The sequence below is a fragment of the Lycorma delicatula genome, chromosome 4 (genome assembly GCF_047948215.1).
Source record: "Lycorma delicatula isolate Av1 chromosome 4, ASM4794821v1, whole genome shotgun sequence".
NCBI classification, from domain to species: domain Eukaryota; kingdom Metazoa; phylum Arthropoda; class Insecta; order Hemiptera; family Fulgoridae; genus Lycorma; species Lycorma delicatula.
In genome coordinates this window covers 69,018,856-69,036,115 of record NC_134458.1, presented here as the reverse complement: position 1 = coordinate 69,036,115, position 17,260 = coordinate 69,018,856, and the positions used below count along the sequence as shown (strand labels likewise).

Genomic DNA, 17,260 nt, shown 5'->3' with positions numbered 1-17,260 from the left:
AGACCACTAAGCTCTACCTGATCACTTATGGATTTTGACGAGATATTTTCTTAAATAACATCCTTAACTACTTGAATTTTTGGTAAAATTTGCACCTTTTAACTTAATTTTATAATAAAATGGTATATGGTTTATAATCTTTATTGGTAAAAATAATGGACACTTGACTGATTAATCAGTAAGTTGAGATTTAACAGGGAACCTTTTCTTTACAAAGCTGGATGTATGCTAATGAAGACTATATACATACCTAGTGATTTATAACATGTGTACTTGTTTGAGTTTGTTGCATTATTGTCACATCTCCAAAATGAGCACTAAGTATGTTTATCAGTTCAGTTTTTATGATAATTAAATTTTGTGTATGTAGCAGATGCCCTCTTTAATCCTCCAAATACTTAAATCCTTTTGATACATTTCAACTGAAATGTTGGGGTTTACTATAAATGTATTTGATTATTTGTTGTCTTTTTTCTTACCATTTTATTGTACCAAATACATAATTACAGTTTTTGTTATTTAAACTACAATTGTTTGGATTATTGATGCTCAGAAAGTTTAATCTAAGTAGATATTAATGTAAAATGTAATACTTTTTTTAAGACCGTATTTCTACTTACGAGTGAATGTGCGTATGCTCATATACATAAATAAGATTAAATTAAGATTTTTATCAAGTGTACATTAATGTGGGGTGATTTTCCAAATCTATAGTAACATTGTCACATATAAATGTTACAGTTAGGCTTTGGATAGATCTGTATAACTTTGTGTATATATTGTGACTGAATATCAATTATGTGATCTGTTTATTTTAGTTTTCTGTTATAATATTTTACTGTTACAGAATGATAGATTACTTCAGACTTATGTACATGTATTTCTAAGTTTACATCTAGAATTTCTTTTATTTATGATACAGTTGTTCCCTTTTGTTCTTATTAAATAAGTAGTTTCACTTATAGGCTGAGGTGACAGCGCCTAAAGTACAAGAAGTCCAGTTGGAATTATGGGATTGGGATCCTGTCTTGACCGGTGTAGTTAATCATGATTTCTTGGGCAGGTACTTTGGGTGCTTTCTAATATTGATTTCTTTCTGCTTATTCATTTAACAATTGTGTAACTGTGATGATTTGCTTAGGTTGGCTGTGGAATAGTTTTATCATGGTAATGTGCACTTTGGTTTTGAATGATTGTTTTTTTTTTTTATTATATGTACATTTTAGATTAGATGATTCATTTGTTCAGTTGTTTGATTATGAATTAAATAGAAAAAAAATGTGTATTAATGCCTAAATATTTAGCTAATTATTTATATATTGTATATTTATCTGGTTATTATGTTAGTGGAACATTTACAAACTTAATGTTCATTTAGTTATTAGGTTGTAGTTGTGATTGCCAGCAGAGACTTATGTTTTTTTAGTACCTTATAAGTAGGTTGTAGGTTAAATATACTTTTAAGTTCATGATGCAAGATTTTAAAAACCATTCTCATAAAAAAATTATTTTAATATTTTTAAAAAGTACTGGGCGAATGGTTTTTAGCCATGATGTTAGTATGTCTTATAATTTTTTTTTTAAAGTCTAGTTAAGTCATCCAATAAATACCAACAGTATACATGATAATTGAAACTTCAATAAGTGTGATTTAATGGAACTTTAAAGGTGACTTCAGGTGTTGACATTTTAATTTTACCTTTTTAGGGAAAATGCTTAATTGTCTTAACTATTGAGATCTAGCCTTTAGCCATTTTGTGTTTTAAGTAGAAAGAAGTTATTTTTATTTATTTAATTTTTATAATTTCATTTGTTAAATGAATACCAGGTATTTTAAACATTTGTGCAATTCATACATTTTTTTTTAACTTGAGGCACTTTGTATTCTTCTTTTTTTTTTTTTGATAGAGTTTTTAAAAATTAAAAATAAATACACACTGAATTCAAGATATTTTCTGCTTGTAATTCAAAATAAAATTGTAAACAAGTAATTCTTAAGAGTGTTGAATTTTATGTACTTATTCTGTTTAGTTTTTACTGTTATTTTTTTGCAGTGCTTGTGGTGTTTTTTTTGGCCTTATTGTATGGTTTTAGTTTTATTTAACCTTTTTTTTTATTATTTGGAGTTATTTTTTGGTTTACTAGTACAAATATGTATTCAGAAATATGCTATGCATGATAAATACAACTTATATGAAATATTAACATGAAGTAATTATGTTCATATTTTGTTCAGCATAGTTTAATGTAAAAACCATATCACACTAATATATGATTTTATTTATGAAAAGTATTTATGATATGTCTAATTCTTTTCCAGTTTCAGTTTGCTTTCCTGTAATTACACTTGTGATTCAATTTTTTTTATCTCTTTGTAATAAGTTTGTCTCTTCGCTTTATAAGGTGATATGACTACCATTTAGAAAATGTAATTCTTTTGCATTTAATGGTTGCTAGACCAGTGATTCAACTCCCTCTAGTTCAGATGTTATTATTTTATTTATCATTATGCTGAACCATTTTAGTGCCTTTTTTCAGTTTGACTACTGGCTGTGTACTACTCATACCAATTATTTGGAGTTGGCAAGTGTTATTTTATCATGAAGATTGAAAATAATTTAAAATTCTGACAGCACCTATGTAATTTTCTTTGTATTTACTTTCCCTTGTCTAAAATGAAGTGAGTTGAACTGGTGGACATGCTAGACTATATATATACATTTTTCTTTTCTTTAGCTAATTCAAGTAACTGAATTGAATTCCTAGTTAAATGAAATACATGATCTTAATTAAAACAACCATTTATTTACACTATTTGTGCAGTTGTGTATATGTCCATATTATTATTTATGAATAATGAAATACCGGATTTTTTCTAACTTTATTAAAATGCTGTTATTTGGTCACAAGAAAATTATGTGATCACATTATGTATTATTATTATTATTAGGATGTCACTGTTGAAGGACTTCTGATGCCAGACACTACAGAATTGGCTTCCAGTGGAGTAATGTAGTCATAGCACACCCTTGCATTGCTCTGTAACTACTTTTATGCCAGTGCATTGTTGAAACTTCTTGATTCACTTTTTTGAGGCATAAACAGTAATATAAATATGGACACCCAAAAATAATATATTCATAAATCTAATTATTATTATTATTATTATTTTTTTATAAAAATGGAAACTGTTAGCAGGTTCAGTTTATTACAAAGTGCTAAAGAAATTAAGCATGCAGTTAAAAAATGAAGTTATGCTACAACTTGGCCCACTGCACTTTGGATCTGCATGCTAGTATTTATTTTCTCTTTTAGCAAATTGTATCTAGGGTCATAGAAATAACCTTATTTTTTACTTACATATTACTTTGAAAATTGTAAGTGCAATCAGTAGGGAAACTACAATTTGGTAATGTTGGTTATGTGTGTGCATTGCACATTATCCAGTGATGTTACTATATAGTATCACTTCACCAACATACCTTAGACTACAGTTTATTAACGAAATATGATTGATTTTACTGTCTTAAAATATTTTAATATTTTGGATAGTTAGAATTCCATGTTTAAAATTCATCTGTCTTATTCACTCGGTCATGGTAAACAAAGTGATACAGTGTTTCTTCATTTACCTGTACCCCCTCTTTTTGTAGCTCTGGATTGAAGTTATTTTATTTGTAAAAACAGTATGCAGCAGCCGAAGTTTTATACATTCAGTTGAATTTGCACATGAATATTACTTTGTAACTACACAGAATAATGACTGTTCAGTCGGCCATTATATTGTTGGATTTTTTTTTTATTGTTAATGATGCGCAGCCTGATGTAATTTGTGCAGTCAACCAAAATGATAATTGTAGTGGTCTGTGTTTTTATTAAAATATTATTTACTTTTATGTTTATTAAAACATTTAGTAACATTATTTTATTATTTTGTCTTAAGAGTTTCAGAAGCAATATTTGTACATACATTATTATTATACACTTTCTAATTATCTTCCAGTTTTTATTTTACACATTTAAATTCTCCCCTCCCCTTATTAGATTAAATTAAAGGATTGATTAGACAGATTGACAAATTCCATTTCATTATTATTACATTAACGAAGTTATCTCTGAGAATTGTATTTTGTATTGTACTGGAGTCAAAAATGATTTTGCTTAACTAAGCTTTACTGGCACTTTGATTTTGTATCAAGTAGTGTTTATAATATAACTTGTTCCAGTGTTTTGTATATGAATGTGTGTGTATTTTTTATTTTAGAAATTCATTTAGGAATAAGAAAACATTTTTTTTCACATTTTAATATTTACTGCGCACAGTAGTGTCAGTAAACATTATGTGAAGATTGTAGTAGCTTGTAGGCATTACATTTGAGTACTGCATCAATAATCCAGCTTTTGTATAAATTTTCAGTTACTTTCAGTCTTATCTTTTCATAAGAAGTGGTCATATGCAGTTTATTTTATTTGCACTAACCTGTCTTCATAGTATCTGCTTAAGCATTATATATACCTTTATTCTATAAGATTTATTATCTTATCTCTTTACATTTTTTAATATACCTTCTTTAACTTTAATTTCTTTATGAATCTGGATTTTCATGTGAAAATTAATTATGTATTGCTGAAATTCTGCTGTTTTATAAACTGATAAAATCTATAACGTAGCCATCTAACCAGATAATAGACAAGTAAGAACTGGTGTTGCAGATGGTAGTTTCTTTGGATTCACATCAAAACAGAATCTGTAACATAATGTTGTTCAGTTTAGGCGATCTGCAGAAATCTTCAACTGATGATGTGCCTTGTTAAAATAATTCCTCATATCGTACTTTTTTCTGACTACTACCCAATTTTTGGCCATAGTTCTTACACATCTTAGTAAATATTGACATATGATAGATTTCTGTGCATTTAATATTCATGGTTGTGGTTTTTTAATGTTGCTCTGAAGTAGTTAGTATAAAATCTATCAGAGTTGATAATTTAAGTTCATGATTTGTTTCTTTTTTTTTTAACTTAAAGTATGATACCTAATATTGATGATCAGAATTAGAATTTGTTGACATATATGTTATTGAATTATAAACATTTATAGATTATTTACTTTTTTATGTTGCTTTCAGACTTAATTATGAAAAACATATCTTTTAATATGAAGCATACATAAAAAGTAAGGGACACAGTCTGTTATTAAAATCTAAACTAGGAAGGAAATTGTATTACTGGTTTAATATGGTTAATTGTTTGTATCAAAGTTACTTTTCTACATAGTATCATTTTACTATGCAGAAAATTATATATGGTGTATCATTTTCTAAACACTTCTTGTATTAAAAGCACTACTTTTTTATTCTGTATGTTGAAATATACTCCCTAGTAAATTAAGCATTACCATTTTCATTATTCTCAAACTATTGCATACCAAGCCACTCCTTGATCTAATTGAAGATATGGCCCTGGGCTATAAGGAGGTGATTAAAAGATCCCATCTGAACCGCTAAATCATGAATAGTGTGGATGTGAATGCGGGCAGCACTGGACATCATCTGATTTTGGCAGTTTTGAATGGTGGGTATCAATATTAAAAGCATTTTATAGTACAGCTCTGCTGTGATTATTGTTCCCAGCTCGATAAAGCTAAACAAAATAACATATTTGTTATTTCATATAACCGCATTGACTTTTTGTGCTTTAATTTTTTTTTTCTGTTCTTGAATGATATCACTCCATGCATTGTTGTTTCAGCTTAAAATGAATGGAACCATTTTCATTCCCAGTAATGATATGTTTCTTTTAGTTTTTGATTAGCAAAATCCTTATCTATATATCATCCTTTGTTTTTAGTGCGTCAGTTACCCTTTTTTGGAACTCATCTTGTAGACAGTTTATGATTGCTTTGTTTATCAGTAACAATTCTGTTCAATGCATTTTTTAAATCTTTAAAAATTCTGGAAGAATTTTTAAGTACCATATTATTTAAATTTTTTTTTTTTGCAAACTTTTACATTCACATTTTCAACGAGATCTTCTTCCTAAGTACTTGGGTTCCCCTGTTTCTCTTATCATAAGCATTGCATGCTGCGTTAAAATCACATTGCTACTTTTTTTTATTTTGTACTGTAAGTCCATAAATTTCACAAAATTATGGTGAATTCCAGCAGCATTATGATTTTAGCCATAAGAAATTGAATTAAGATATGTGAACTTAGCAAATTATTTGGAGCTGCGTTCTTTACTGATTGCATTAACATTGGAACATGTTAATTCATTGCTCCAGTACATTTTTATTAGAGACTGGCACTTATGTTTGTTCGACATATATTTCATATTCATGTCAGGAAAGAATTTTCTTTATTTTCCTGGTTCAGTGTTTGATAGTACAATACAGGTTTTTAGTTTTTCTTCCTACTTTAAAAATTTTATAAAATGTAGTTCAAATAAAGCCTAATGATCCGGCCACATCATTTTCAGAAATTATTTTTTTTAAATTAAAGAATATGCTGTGGGATCAGCATTGATATCTTAACAAAATATTAGTTCTGTTTTGAAGTAGATATACTTTTAAAAATGTATGCTGTGAACCCAATAAATACAGGCTTAAGGTAATTTGTAATTTAAACTTAATTGTAAGTAACAAAATTATGGTACATCAAAATAATTATAAAGATAAAGTAAAAGAGCACAATCCTGAAATAATCAGATTGACATCACCTTTACTAATTAAAGATCAAATATGGTTTCAGCTGTACAAATTTTCATCTTTACTTTACATTTTTATTAACATTATTATTTCCTCTGATTAAAAAAAAAAATTATTGTCATGTATGACGTGAAATTAATTTAATTTCCTTTTTTATTTTTGTTATAATTTATATTGAAATTGTTTGAATTAGACAGTTTGGTTGCATAAAAGAAAGTTAAAGCTTAGCATTATATAACAGCTTATCATGACAGCGCTGTAAAATTCTAGTGAAATATAACTGGGGTGATAGGTTTACCTAAACTTGTGTATGGTATTCAATTCAGAATGGAGCAGAATTAAGACTTTTCTTAATTCAGGCGATGTTTCGCCTCTTTAGGCGATGTTTTTGAAAATGTCAGGAAGAGGGTACATCAATGTAGAGTGAAAAACTATTAATATGAGTTAGGAATTTTTATCAGATGCTGTGTACATTGTATGTATGCTGCAGTGTAGGATTTTTTTATTTTTAAGGTGCTTTAAATGTTATTGATGCAGACCATTTCTTATGAAAAGATCCTGAAATTCTTTTTGTTCATGTTGCTAATTAAAAAAATTCTTTAACATATTTATTCCATTTAAGAAATCACTATTAATTGTTCTGTATAGTTTACTGTGATGGAGTCTATCGGCCAGTCTCTTGTTTTGCGACTTTTTGACAAAGATAATGCTGCAACTGATGATAATCTAGGCAGGTACTGGCTTGTTTTTTTTTTTTTAATTTAAAAAAAAAATAAAAATTTCATATCTTTAGCTCTGAGTAAGAAACATTTTACTAAAATGTTGATTGCAAAATAATCATAGTAAAAAATGTTTCTCAGTTCTATGCCATTTTTAAGTCTAGCTGTAATTATGGGTTTTAGACAGCAAAATAATTACCATTTTTTGTTTTTCATATTCTGATTTTTTATCAGAACCAAAAGGTATTGAATAAACTGATGAATATTATACTTAATTTAGCTGTGGAGTGATTATGCCCCATATATCTCAGCTCAGGTTTTAAGATTGAACATATTCATAGACTGTGTATACACATTTTATAAAATACAATGTTTCTATTTTTAGAACTGTCAGATGATAATTCTTTATTTTTTTCTAATGTTTTATATCTTTTGGGATTTCATGTACTTCATGATTAAATCATTTTTCTTACACCTCCAGGTGTGTGAACAATGATTTATTTTTGATTTGTTGATTGCAAACAATTCAGATTGAGACAGAATATGGTTTTCCATAATGTGGCTTTCTTACTGTGATGAAGTTCAGCTCCCAGTTTTATACCTATTGGTAAATTTACATTTCCTTATAATATTTGTAGTTGCTTCTTATTATGTGATAAATAAATAAAGAAATGAGTAATATAAAACTAGTAAAATTGAAAATATATTTTTTTCATCATGCCTCCGTGTCAAAATATTACAGTAAATTATACCCTCCGTAAGAGTCTAGTTTAACACTTTATAATTTAATTGAATATATCTAGGTGCTACGAGACCATGAGGAAAACCTTCTTCTCAGATGTCTTTTTAATTTCTTGGTGAAAAGTATACTTTGATACAGTGTATGTATTTAATGTGGTCAACCCAAAATCATTGATCAGTAGTGTGATTTTCCCACCATGAATAAAACTACCCTGATCTTCCAAGTGACTGCGAGTAGAATGGTTGCCTGCTGTTGAAGTGTCCTTCAAGTTATCCTCTGGATGAATTGCTTATGTTATGCTACAGTTCTTATTTGAATAGATTGTTCTTTTTCCTCATCTTCCTTTCTATCTTACTTTTAATCTCTTCCCCAATTTTTCGTACTATGGATGTAGGTCAGATCCTGATAAGGCTATGCTGAGAATGTCAGGACCAGTAGGGATAATGTATCTTTATAGTGGGTAGCTGCCTGTGGTCCTATCCAGGAATTTATCTTCCCTGTCTTCCAAACTATTTCATAAATCTTGTTTTTAAACTGACTATAGGGTTAAATCAAGGTCTTATAATCCCTCTAAATTGGAATGCAGTACTGTAAAGTAGTTCAGTTTTCTTGTTGTTTATTCTGGCTTCTTATATTTTTGGTCCCTCAACCATTACATAGTACTGTTTCCACATAAGAGTACATTTCCTTCTGTTCGTCTGCATCAGATTTGAGGGTCTAGACCAATCAGCAGTGAGCTTTACTTCATTAAAATACATTACTCTTTGTTTATCTACATCAGAGTTTGCCGGTCACTTCTCATTTATAAGCTGAAGGATGTAATCTACTTGATACAGCCTTGTTAGGTAATCCTGGTATGATACTGTTTAATATCACATCTGAGATGTAATTTTATTAGAAAAAAGAATCGATATTTAAGTTTTTCTTTAATTGAGACTGAATTCATTATTGGATTTAATCAAATTGTTATTTTTATATCGATTATTTGTTTTGTATAAATTAAATAATTTATCTTTATTTAAAATAGGAAATTGAATGTTAATTATTCTAGTCTTATGTTAATGTATTCTTAGTCTTCAATATGAGTATAGATAATTGTAAGACCACTGTTATTAGATGATTATACTTGTTTGAGAGGGGTAATAGAGGCTTAATCTTCTGAATCACAACTGTGAAGTTTTAAGGACTTGATTAAATTATGGAAATTTAAGTTTTTCCTCTGCTATCTAATATCATAAATGGCATGATTGCTGAGAGGGAGAAAACTTGTTCATATATGGTCTTCATCTTATCTCATAAAGGTATTTTAAAATGCAAAACTTTTTTCTTGGAAAATAACAAAAAAAATTTTACAAGCATGATATTTAAGTAACTGCATGAATTAATAACTTGGCTCGCTGTTTTGCTCCTGCTTTTTATGCAGTGTTTTTAATTTTTCTGTTTGTTGTCATTTGCAGCATTTTTTTAAATTTTATATCTATATCTGTACATAAATAATTATGTTTCAGTTACTTAAATTTTTTTGAAATAGTTCTCATAAACTTATTTAACAACTGAAAATATGTATGTGTAAGTGAATTAAAATTATTTTGTTTATTATCAGAAAATATTTGTTTGTTGATTTACAAAGATAATTTATAAAATGTTATAAAATAAAAATATTCTTTATTTTGTATCTTGTATACACTCTTGTAGTTGCTAATCAGATAAAGGTAATTGATTGCTTAATAAGTTATATTTTGCACAATTATTCTTTTATTCAAATATATTCTAATAAATCTGTATATACAGTATCCAAATGAAAGAAAAAGTAATAAAATATATACTGTAGGTTTAATTTAAAAATTGAACTGTTTGATAAATTTATTTAAAAAAATTAAATGTTTTGATACATTTTTGTTCTTAAAAAAATTTATAGATCATTTGAATTGTTTTGTTTTTTTTTAACAAATCTGTTCATAGTTTATATAGATTATTGATTCAGTTTTATCAGTTTGGTATTTTAATATTTTATATGATTGTGGTACTTAATCGATTTAAAAATTTCTAATTCAGTATAAAATCATTTAGAAATAAAAGTGGTTTTTTATACGTGCATAGTCTTACTGAGATGACAGATCTTGGATAAATTGTTGTCATGGGTAAGGATTTTGTAGTGTAAACACACAAATAATTTTCATTGGCTTCTGAATTTAATTTTTACCTTAATCTTTTGTTAATGAAGAAAAAATTTAGATGGACTCAGTGTTACTGTAATGTGTAATGACTTACAAAGTTTAAATCTGTAACTATGTATCAAGGTAAAAATATTTGAAGGTCATTACTGAATACTTATATCCAGTAATTAAAGTGTATCTGCTGTAATTTATTAACCAGTATTTATTTTAGAAACTTTCAAGTACCATCACTTTTTAAGGTTTTATAAATACTCATTTGTTGATGTGTTAGATTAGGTTTTTATAATTTAATTTTTCATAGATTTATTCATTTGATCCCTTGTAGAATTTTCTTCTCTAGGTCAAGTAAACAAAATTCTGATTGAAGAAGATGGTCTGTATTATTGAATATGTGATGTCTTCTTTGTCGGTCTGTAAAACTTCCACAGTGCTCACGGTCACATGGTAATGATCCTAAGTGGATTTGAGTTCTTAGGATATCATTGTAATACCAACGGAGAAACTTACAGTAACCTTTAACAAGTTATTTTATAAGCAATACAAAGGTTGGGTGTTCCTCAGGTTTTGTGACAGAATAGTTTCTATTTCTGTTCTGTGAATGTAGTTATAGTGCAGCATGCTGAACATTTTGAACTTCAACTCAAGTCATTCAGTCTCCTTGGACAGACCAAATTTAAAAATTAATATTTAATGTTATTTTAAACATAATAACAATATGTACTCTTCAAGCGGACACTAAAGGTCGCATTACAAGACTAGAGATTACAAGCTATTGTTAAATAACAATATATTAATGAGGTCCTTTGTAATATTATTTTTTATTATTATAGTTTGATTGTTTTATACACCATCGCTTTTATATCAATGCAACACTTGAGAATACTGATATAATTGAAAATGTTTCATATCCTTGGAGTAATTATAGCTGAACAGTCAGACTGTAATATTATAACCCCCATCGCCATACACTTGTACCAGAATTACAAGGAGGGTAGGGATTTCTTACTTATGTTAGATTTTCAGTTAGATTTTAGGAGGAATAGAAGCCCAGCTTTTCACAATAGGCTGCTGAATAACTACATTTATGCAGGCCCCTTTCCCTGGATAGGAAGCAGAATACCAAGACACTCTCACATACACATTGCCTTTCTGCAAGCTGCAATAAAGAGGTAGGGGCACCTAAAATTTATCACAGGTGGTAGCTTCATTTCCTATACTACCTATCCAAAGGGAGAGAAGCATGAAGGGATTCTTCATGCTTCATGAAGAAATGAGGTAATAAATCCACACAGCTACCTCAGATCAGGGTAGATTTTGTAATATAAAAAGTTAGATTTAATAATCCATATCTTGTAATTTGTTGTTTATAAATACTTCTTCGACCATAAGCATTATGTGATTATAAATGTTGAAGACTTCCCGTACCATTTATGCAGTATTTATTTTCTACTGGTATGAAAGTTAAGTACACCTTCTAAACAGTAATTGAAAGATTCTAAAGAAGAGCTAATTTCAAAATTGTAAATCGTATCAGATTTTTAATTCTAGTACATTTAATAACTTGTAACAGAAAAGTTAATACTTTCAGAATCAACAGAATAATCCTAAACATATTTTTTTTCTAATTAAAGATATTACAGATAAATAATGTAAGTACCAAGGTAAAATTAGATAAAACCTTTAATAATGACTGCCGTTGTTTTTATAACCTACTTGCATAAATTCACTTGAAGTAAATATGATTTTTTTTTTTTTTTTTTGTCTTCAGTCATTTGACTGGTTTGATGCAGCTCTCCAAGATTCCCTATCTAGTGCTAGTCGTTTCATTTCAGTATACCCTCTACATTCTACATCCCCAACAATTTGTTTTACATACTCCAAACGTGGCCTGCCTACACAATTTTTCCCTTCTACCTGTCCTTCCAATATTAAAGCGACTATTCCAGGATGCCTTAGTATGTGGCCTGTAAGTCTGTCTCTTCTTTTAACTATATTCTTCCAAATGCTTCTTTCTTCATCTATTTGCCGCAATACCTCTTCATTTGTCACTTTATCCACCCATCTGATTTTTAACATTCTCCTATAGCACCACATTTCAAAAGCTTCTAATCTTTTCTTCTCAGATACTCCGATTGTCCAAGTTTCACTTCCATATAAAGCGACACTCCAAACATACACTTTCAAAAATCTTTTCCTGACATTTAAATTCATTTTTGATGTAAACAAATTATATTTCTTACTGAAGGCTCGTTTAGCTTGTGCTATTCGGCATTTTATATCGCTCCTGCTTCGTCCATCTTTAGTAATTTTACTTCCCAAATAACAAAATTCTTCTACCTCCATAATCTTTTCTCCTCCTATTTTCACATTCAGGGGTCCATCTTTGTTATTTCTACTACATTTCATTACTTTTGTTTTGTTCTTGTTTATTTTCATGCGATAGTTCTTGCGTAGGACTTCATCTATGCCATTCATTGTTTCTTCTAAATCCTTTTTACTCTCGGCTAGAATTACTATATCATCAGCAAATCGTAGCATCTTTATCTTTTCACCTTGTACTGTTACTCCGAATCTAAATTGTTCTTTAATATCATTAACTGCTAGTTCCATGTAAAGATTAAAAAGTAACGGAGATAGGGAACATCCTTGTCGGACTCCCTTTCTTATTAGGGCTTCTTTCTTATGTTCTTCAATTGTTATTGTTGCTGTTTGGTTCCTGTACATGTTAGCAATTGTTCTTCTATCTCTGTATTTGAACCCTAATTTTTTTAAAATGCTGAACATTTTATTCCAATCTACGTTATCGAAAGCCTTTTCTAGGTCTATAAACGCCAAGTATGTTGGTTTGTTTTTCTTTAATCTTCCTTCTACTATTAATCTGAGGCCTAAAATTGCTTCCCTTGTCCCTATACTTTTCCTGAAACCAAATTGGTCTTCTCCTAACACTTCTTCCACTCTCCTCTCAATTCTTCTGTATAAAATTCTAGTTAAGATTTTTGATGCATGACTAGTTAAACTAATTGTTCTGTATTCTTCACATTTATCTGCCCCTGCTTTCTTTGGTATCATAACTATAACACTTTTTTTGAAGTCTGACGGAAATTCCCCTTTTTCATAAATATTACACACCAGTTTGTATAATCTATCAATCGCTTCCTCACCTGCACTGCGCAGTAATTCTACAGGTATTCCGTCTATTCCAGGAGCCTTTCTGCCATTTAAATCTTTTAATGCTCTCTTAAATTCAGATCTCAGTATTGTTTCTCCCATTTCATCCTCCTCAACTTCCTCTTCTTCCTCTATAACACCATTTTCTAATTCATTTCCTCCGTATAACTCTTCAATATATTCCACCCATCTATCGACTTTACCTTTCGTATTATATATTGGTGTACCATCTTTGTTTAACACATTATTAGATTTTAATTTATGTACCCCAAAATTTTCCTTAACTTTCCTGTATGCTCCGTCAATTTTACCAATGTTCATTTCTCTTTCCACTTCTGAACACTTTTCTTTAATCCACTCTTCTTTCGCCAGTTTGCATTTCCTATTTATAGCATTTCTTAATTGCCGATAGTTCCTTTTACTTTCTTCATCATTAGCATTCTTATATTTTCTACGTTCATCCATCAGCTGCAATATATCGTCTGAAACCCAAGGTTTTCTACCAGTTCTCTTTATTCCGCCTAAGTTTGCTTCAGCTGATTTAAGAATTTCCTTTTTAACATTCTCCCATTCTTCTTCTACATTTTCTACCATATCTTTTTTACTCAGACCTCTTGCGATGTCCTCCTCAAAAATCTTCTTTACCTCCTCTTCCTCAAGCTTCTCTAAATTCCACCGATTCATCTGACAACTTTTCTTCAGGTTTTTAAACCCCAATCTACATTTCATTATCACCAAATTATGGTCGCTATCAATGTCTGCTCCAGGGTAAGTTTTGCAGTCAACGAGTTGATTTCTAAATCTTTGCTTAACCATGATATAATCTATCTGATACCTTCCAGTATCGCCTGGCTTTTTCCAAGTGTATATTCTTCTATTATGATTTTTAAATTGGGTGTTGGCAATTACTAAATTATACTTCGTGCAAAATTCTATAAGTCGGTCCCCTCTTTCATTCCTTTTGCCCAGCCCATATTCACCCACTATATTTCCTTCCTTGCCTTTTCCAATGCTTGCATTCCAATCTCCAACTATTATTAAATTTTCATCTCCCTTTACGTGTTTAATTGCTTCATCAATCTCTTCGTATACACACTCTACCTCATCATCATCATGGGCGCTTGTAGGCATATAAACGTTAACAATCGTTGTCGGTTTAGGTTTTGATTTTATCCTTATTACAATGATTCTATCGCTATGCGTTTTGAAATACTCCACTCTCCTCCCTATCTTCTTGTTCATCACGAAACCTACTCCTGCCTGCCCATTATTTGACGCTGAGTTAATTACTCTAAAATCACCTGACCAAAAGTCGCCTTCTTCTTCCCACCGAACCTCACTAATTCCTACTATATCCACATTCACCCTATCCATTTCCCTTTTTAAATTTTCTAGCCTACCAACCTTTTTTAAGCTTCTAACATTCCACGCTCCGACTCGTAGAATGTTATTTTTTAATTTTCTGGTGACCCCTTCCTTAGTAGTCCCCACCCGGAGATCCGAACGGGGGACTATTTTACCTCCGGAATATTTTACCAAGGAAGGCGCCTCCATTGTTGCTATGTGAAAATGCAGAGAGCCACATTTTCTTGGAAAAAAAGCAGCTGTAGTTTTCCATTGCTTTCAGCTGCGCAGTACTCAGAGGACTGAGTGATGTTGATACGGCCGTTTAAGTCATTGTGACTCACGCCCCTAACAACTACTGAAAGAGCTGCTGCCCTCTTTCAGGAATCATTCCTTAGTCTGGCTCTCAACAGATACCTCTCCGATATGGTTGCACCTTCGGTCCAGCTACTCTGTATCCCTGAGCACTCAAGCCCCCTCACCAACGGCAAGGTCTCATGATTCATAGAGGAGGGTAAATATGATATTCCTGCAAAAGATATTTTAAAGCAGTCAAATAAATTCATTTACTTTGTTACATATATAGAAAAATTCATCAACCTGAATATTCCCTTAAAAATTTGAAGGTAAAATTGATTATATATTTATCAAATAATGATCAGACGTAAAAAAAAAGTTACCACAACTGAAGCAGTTGTAGCGACTAAATTTCAAAATCATCAGAAAGTACTGTGCAAATGTGGGTGGGAGGGCTGGTGAAGATGTTTTAAGTTAATTGTCTTAAAAAATTACTAGGCCCAGAAGGTGTTATATTTCATATTTTATTATAAATTAAGCAGGAAACCGCTGATAAGTCTATGTGCCTTACATTAATCATAAATTTTGCTAAAGTAATAGTATTTTTGGTTTTCTTAGTTTTGAAAATGTTTTTGATTATTCTTACATTTTTAATAGTAAATATGTGTACTATACACTATTTGAGCTTGATGCAGAGGAATATTTTTTGAAAAAAAAAAGAAACTTTAAATCCTTATTTTTATTTTCAATTTATAAATGCACTACAATCTTTTAGTATAATTAACATATTTAAATAAAAAAGTAATGGTTATACAACTCTGTTTCACTGATTAGTTATTGGTATTATAAACAGTTAAATTCACAAATATTTAGTTTAAATATGAATTTTCTCCAAAGCATTTGTATTTATTTAACACATTTAAATCTTGCTTATTATGTTAAGTATTTATATCACATATATTTTGTTTAATATTTTGTAAGCTTGCTATATATTTTTATTTTTCTTTCAGGGCTACAATTGAAGTTAATACTGCTTTTAAAAAAAAACAAACAGATACGGTAAGAGATTTGTTTTTATTTTATTTTTTGTAACTTCAGTTTTTAGTTCTTTTTGTTGTTAAATTATTTAATTTACTTATAAGAACTCGCATGTTAAAATATAAATTCATTATTCATTATATATTCTACTGTTTGCAGTTAATACTTTTTTTAATGTTTGAAATTTGATTTGTAATAAATGGGTTTTTCACACATTTGAAATACAGTAAATAATAAATTTAATAAAAGATCCGTTGATGATTTCAGTTAACATTTACAGATTGTTCCATGAAGGAACAGACAGAATTTCAGGATATGTTCTATAAGAGAAAGTGAAGAAAGTCTATATAAACATGGGTCTGGAAACGCTTAGTTTTTGAGTTACAGCTTCTAAAATATTTTTCCCTGATATCTGCTTTAAGGGTAAAATGAAGTCATACTGAAATTAAAAGTAAGAGTTAAATTTGTTGGTTTCGTATGTTTTTGTTTTTTTTTTTTACTTGAAAAATTAAATAAAATTAATTCCAGAACTGTATCTAGTAATTTTTGGAAAAAATTAGAACTCAAAAAATTAAGGTTACAAAACAGTTTTTCTGCTTTTTATATACAATAATTTTGTTAAATTTCCAGTAAGTAAATAAAATTTTGCAAAAAAATGTCTAAAGAATTTAATTCTGAGAAAATCCATAGAAGTAAATAATGCAAATTGAACATAAAAAAGAGTTTAAGAAGTTGGATTTTCATTAAAAACAAAATAATCCAAAACATTGCAGAAAAATACAGCATTCTAATTTTAAATTGAAACAAGAATCACTTCAATATTTTAAAAATATCTAGAAACAAAATCAATTATTAAAAATAAATAAAAAGAAAAATGAAATAAGATGGTAATTAGCATTAGGTTAAAAATATAAAGAAATGAAAATTCATTATTTAGAAATAGTTTTGAAAAGATAAACTGAGAAATTTCTCTTATTTTGTATGTTGGGAGTATTAACAGCTGATGAACAATTGAAGTTTATGTATTAGTTTTGTATGCTTTTAGAATTGAAGGAAATTGCAGTACTTG

At 29.3% G+C, this 17,260-nt stretch overlaps 1 protein-coding gene across 3 annotated transcripts in view; it reads left to right on the top strand.

Moving 5' to 3' along the window:
• The window catches only part of Esyt2 (extended synaptotagmin-like protein 2), a 96,241-nt gene that overhangs the window by 45,095 nt on the left and 33,886 nt on the right, over positions 1 to 17,260 (top strand). The window contains exons 9-10 of one of the 3 annotated variants that reach the window (XM_075363263.1): positions 7,355 to 7,440; positions 16,164 to 16,212. In XM_075363263.1, coding sequence (XP_075219378.1) covers positions 7,355 to 7,440; positions 16,164 to 16,212 — 135 coding nt within the window. Of the gene's footprint in view, positions 1 to 965; positions 1,064 to 7,354; positions 7,441 to 16,163; positions 16,213 to 17,260 lie in introns of all 3 variants that reach the window. The other 2 variants (XM_075363261.1, XM_075363262.1) reach the window with 2 other exon arrangements.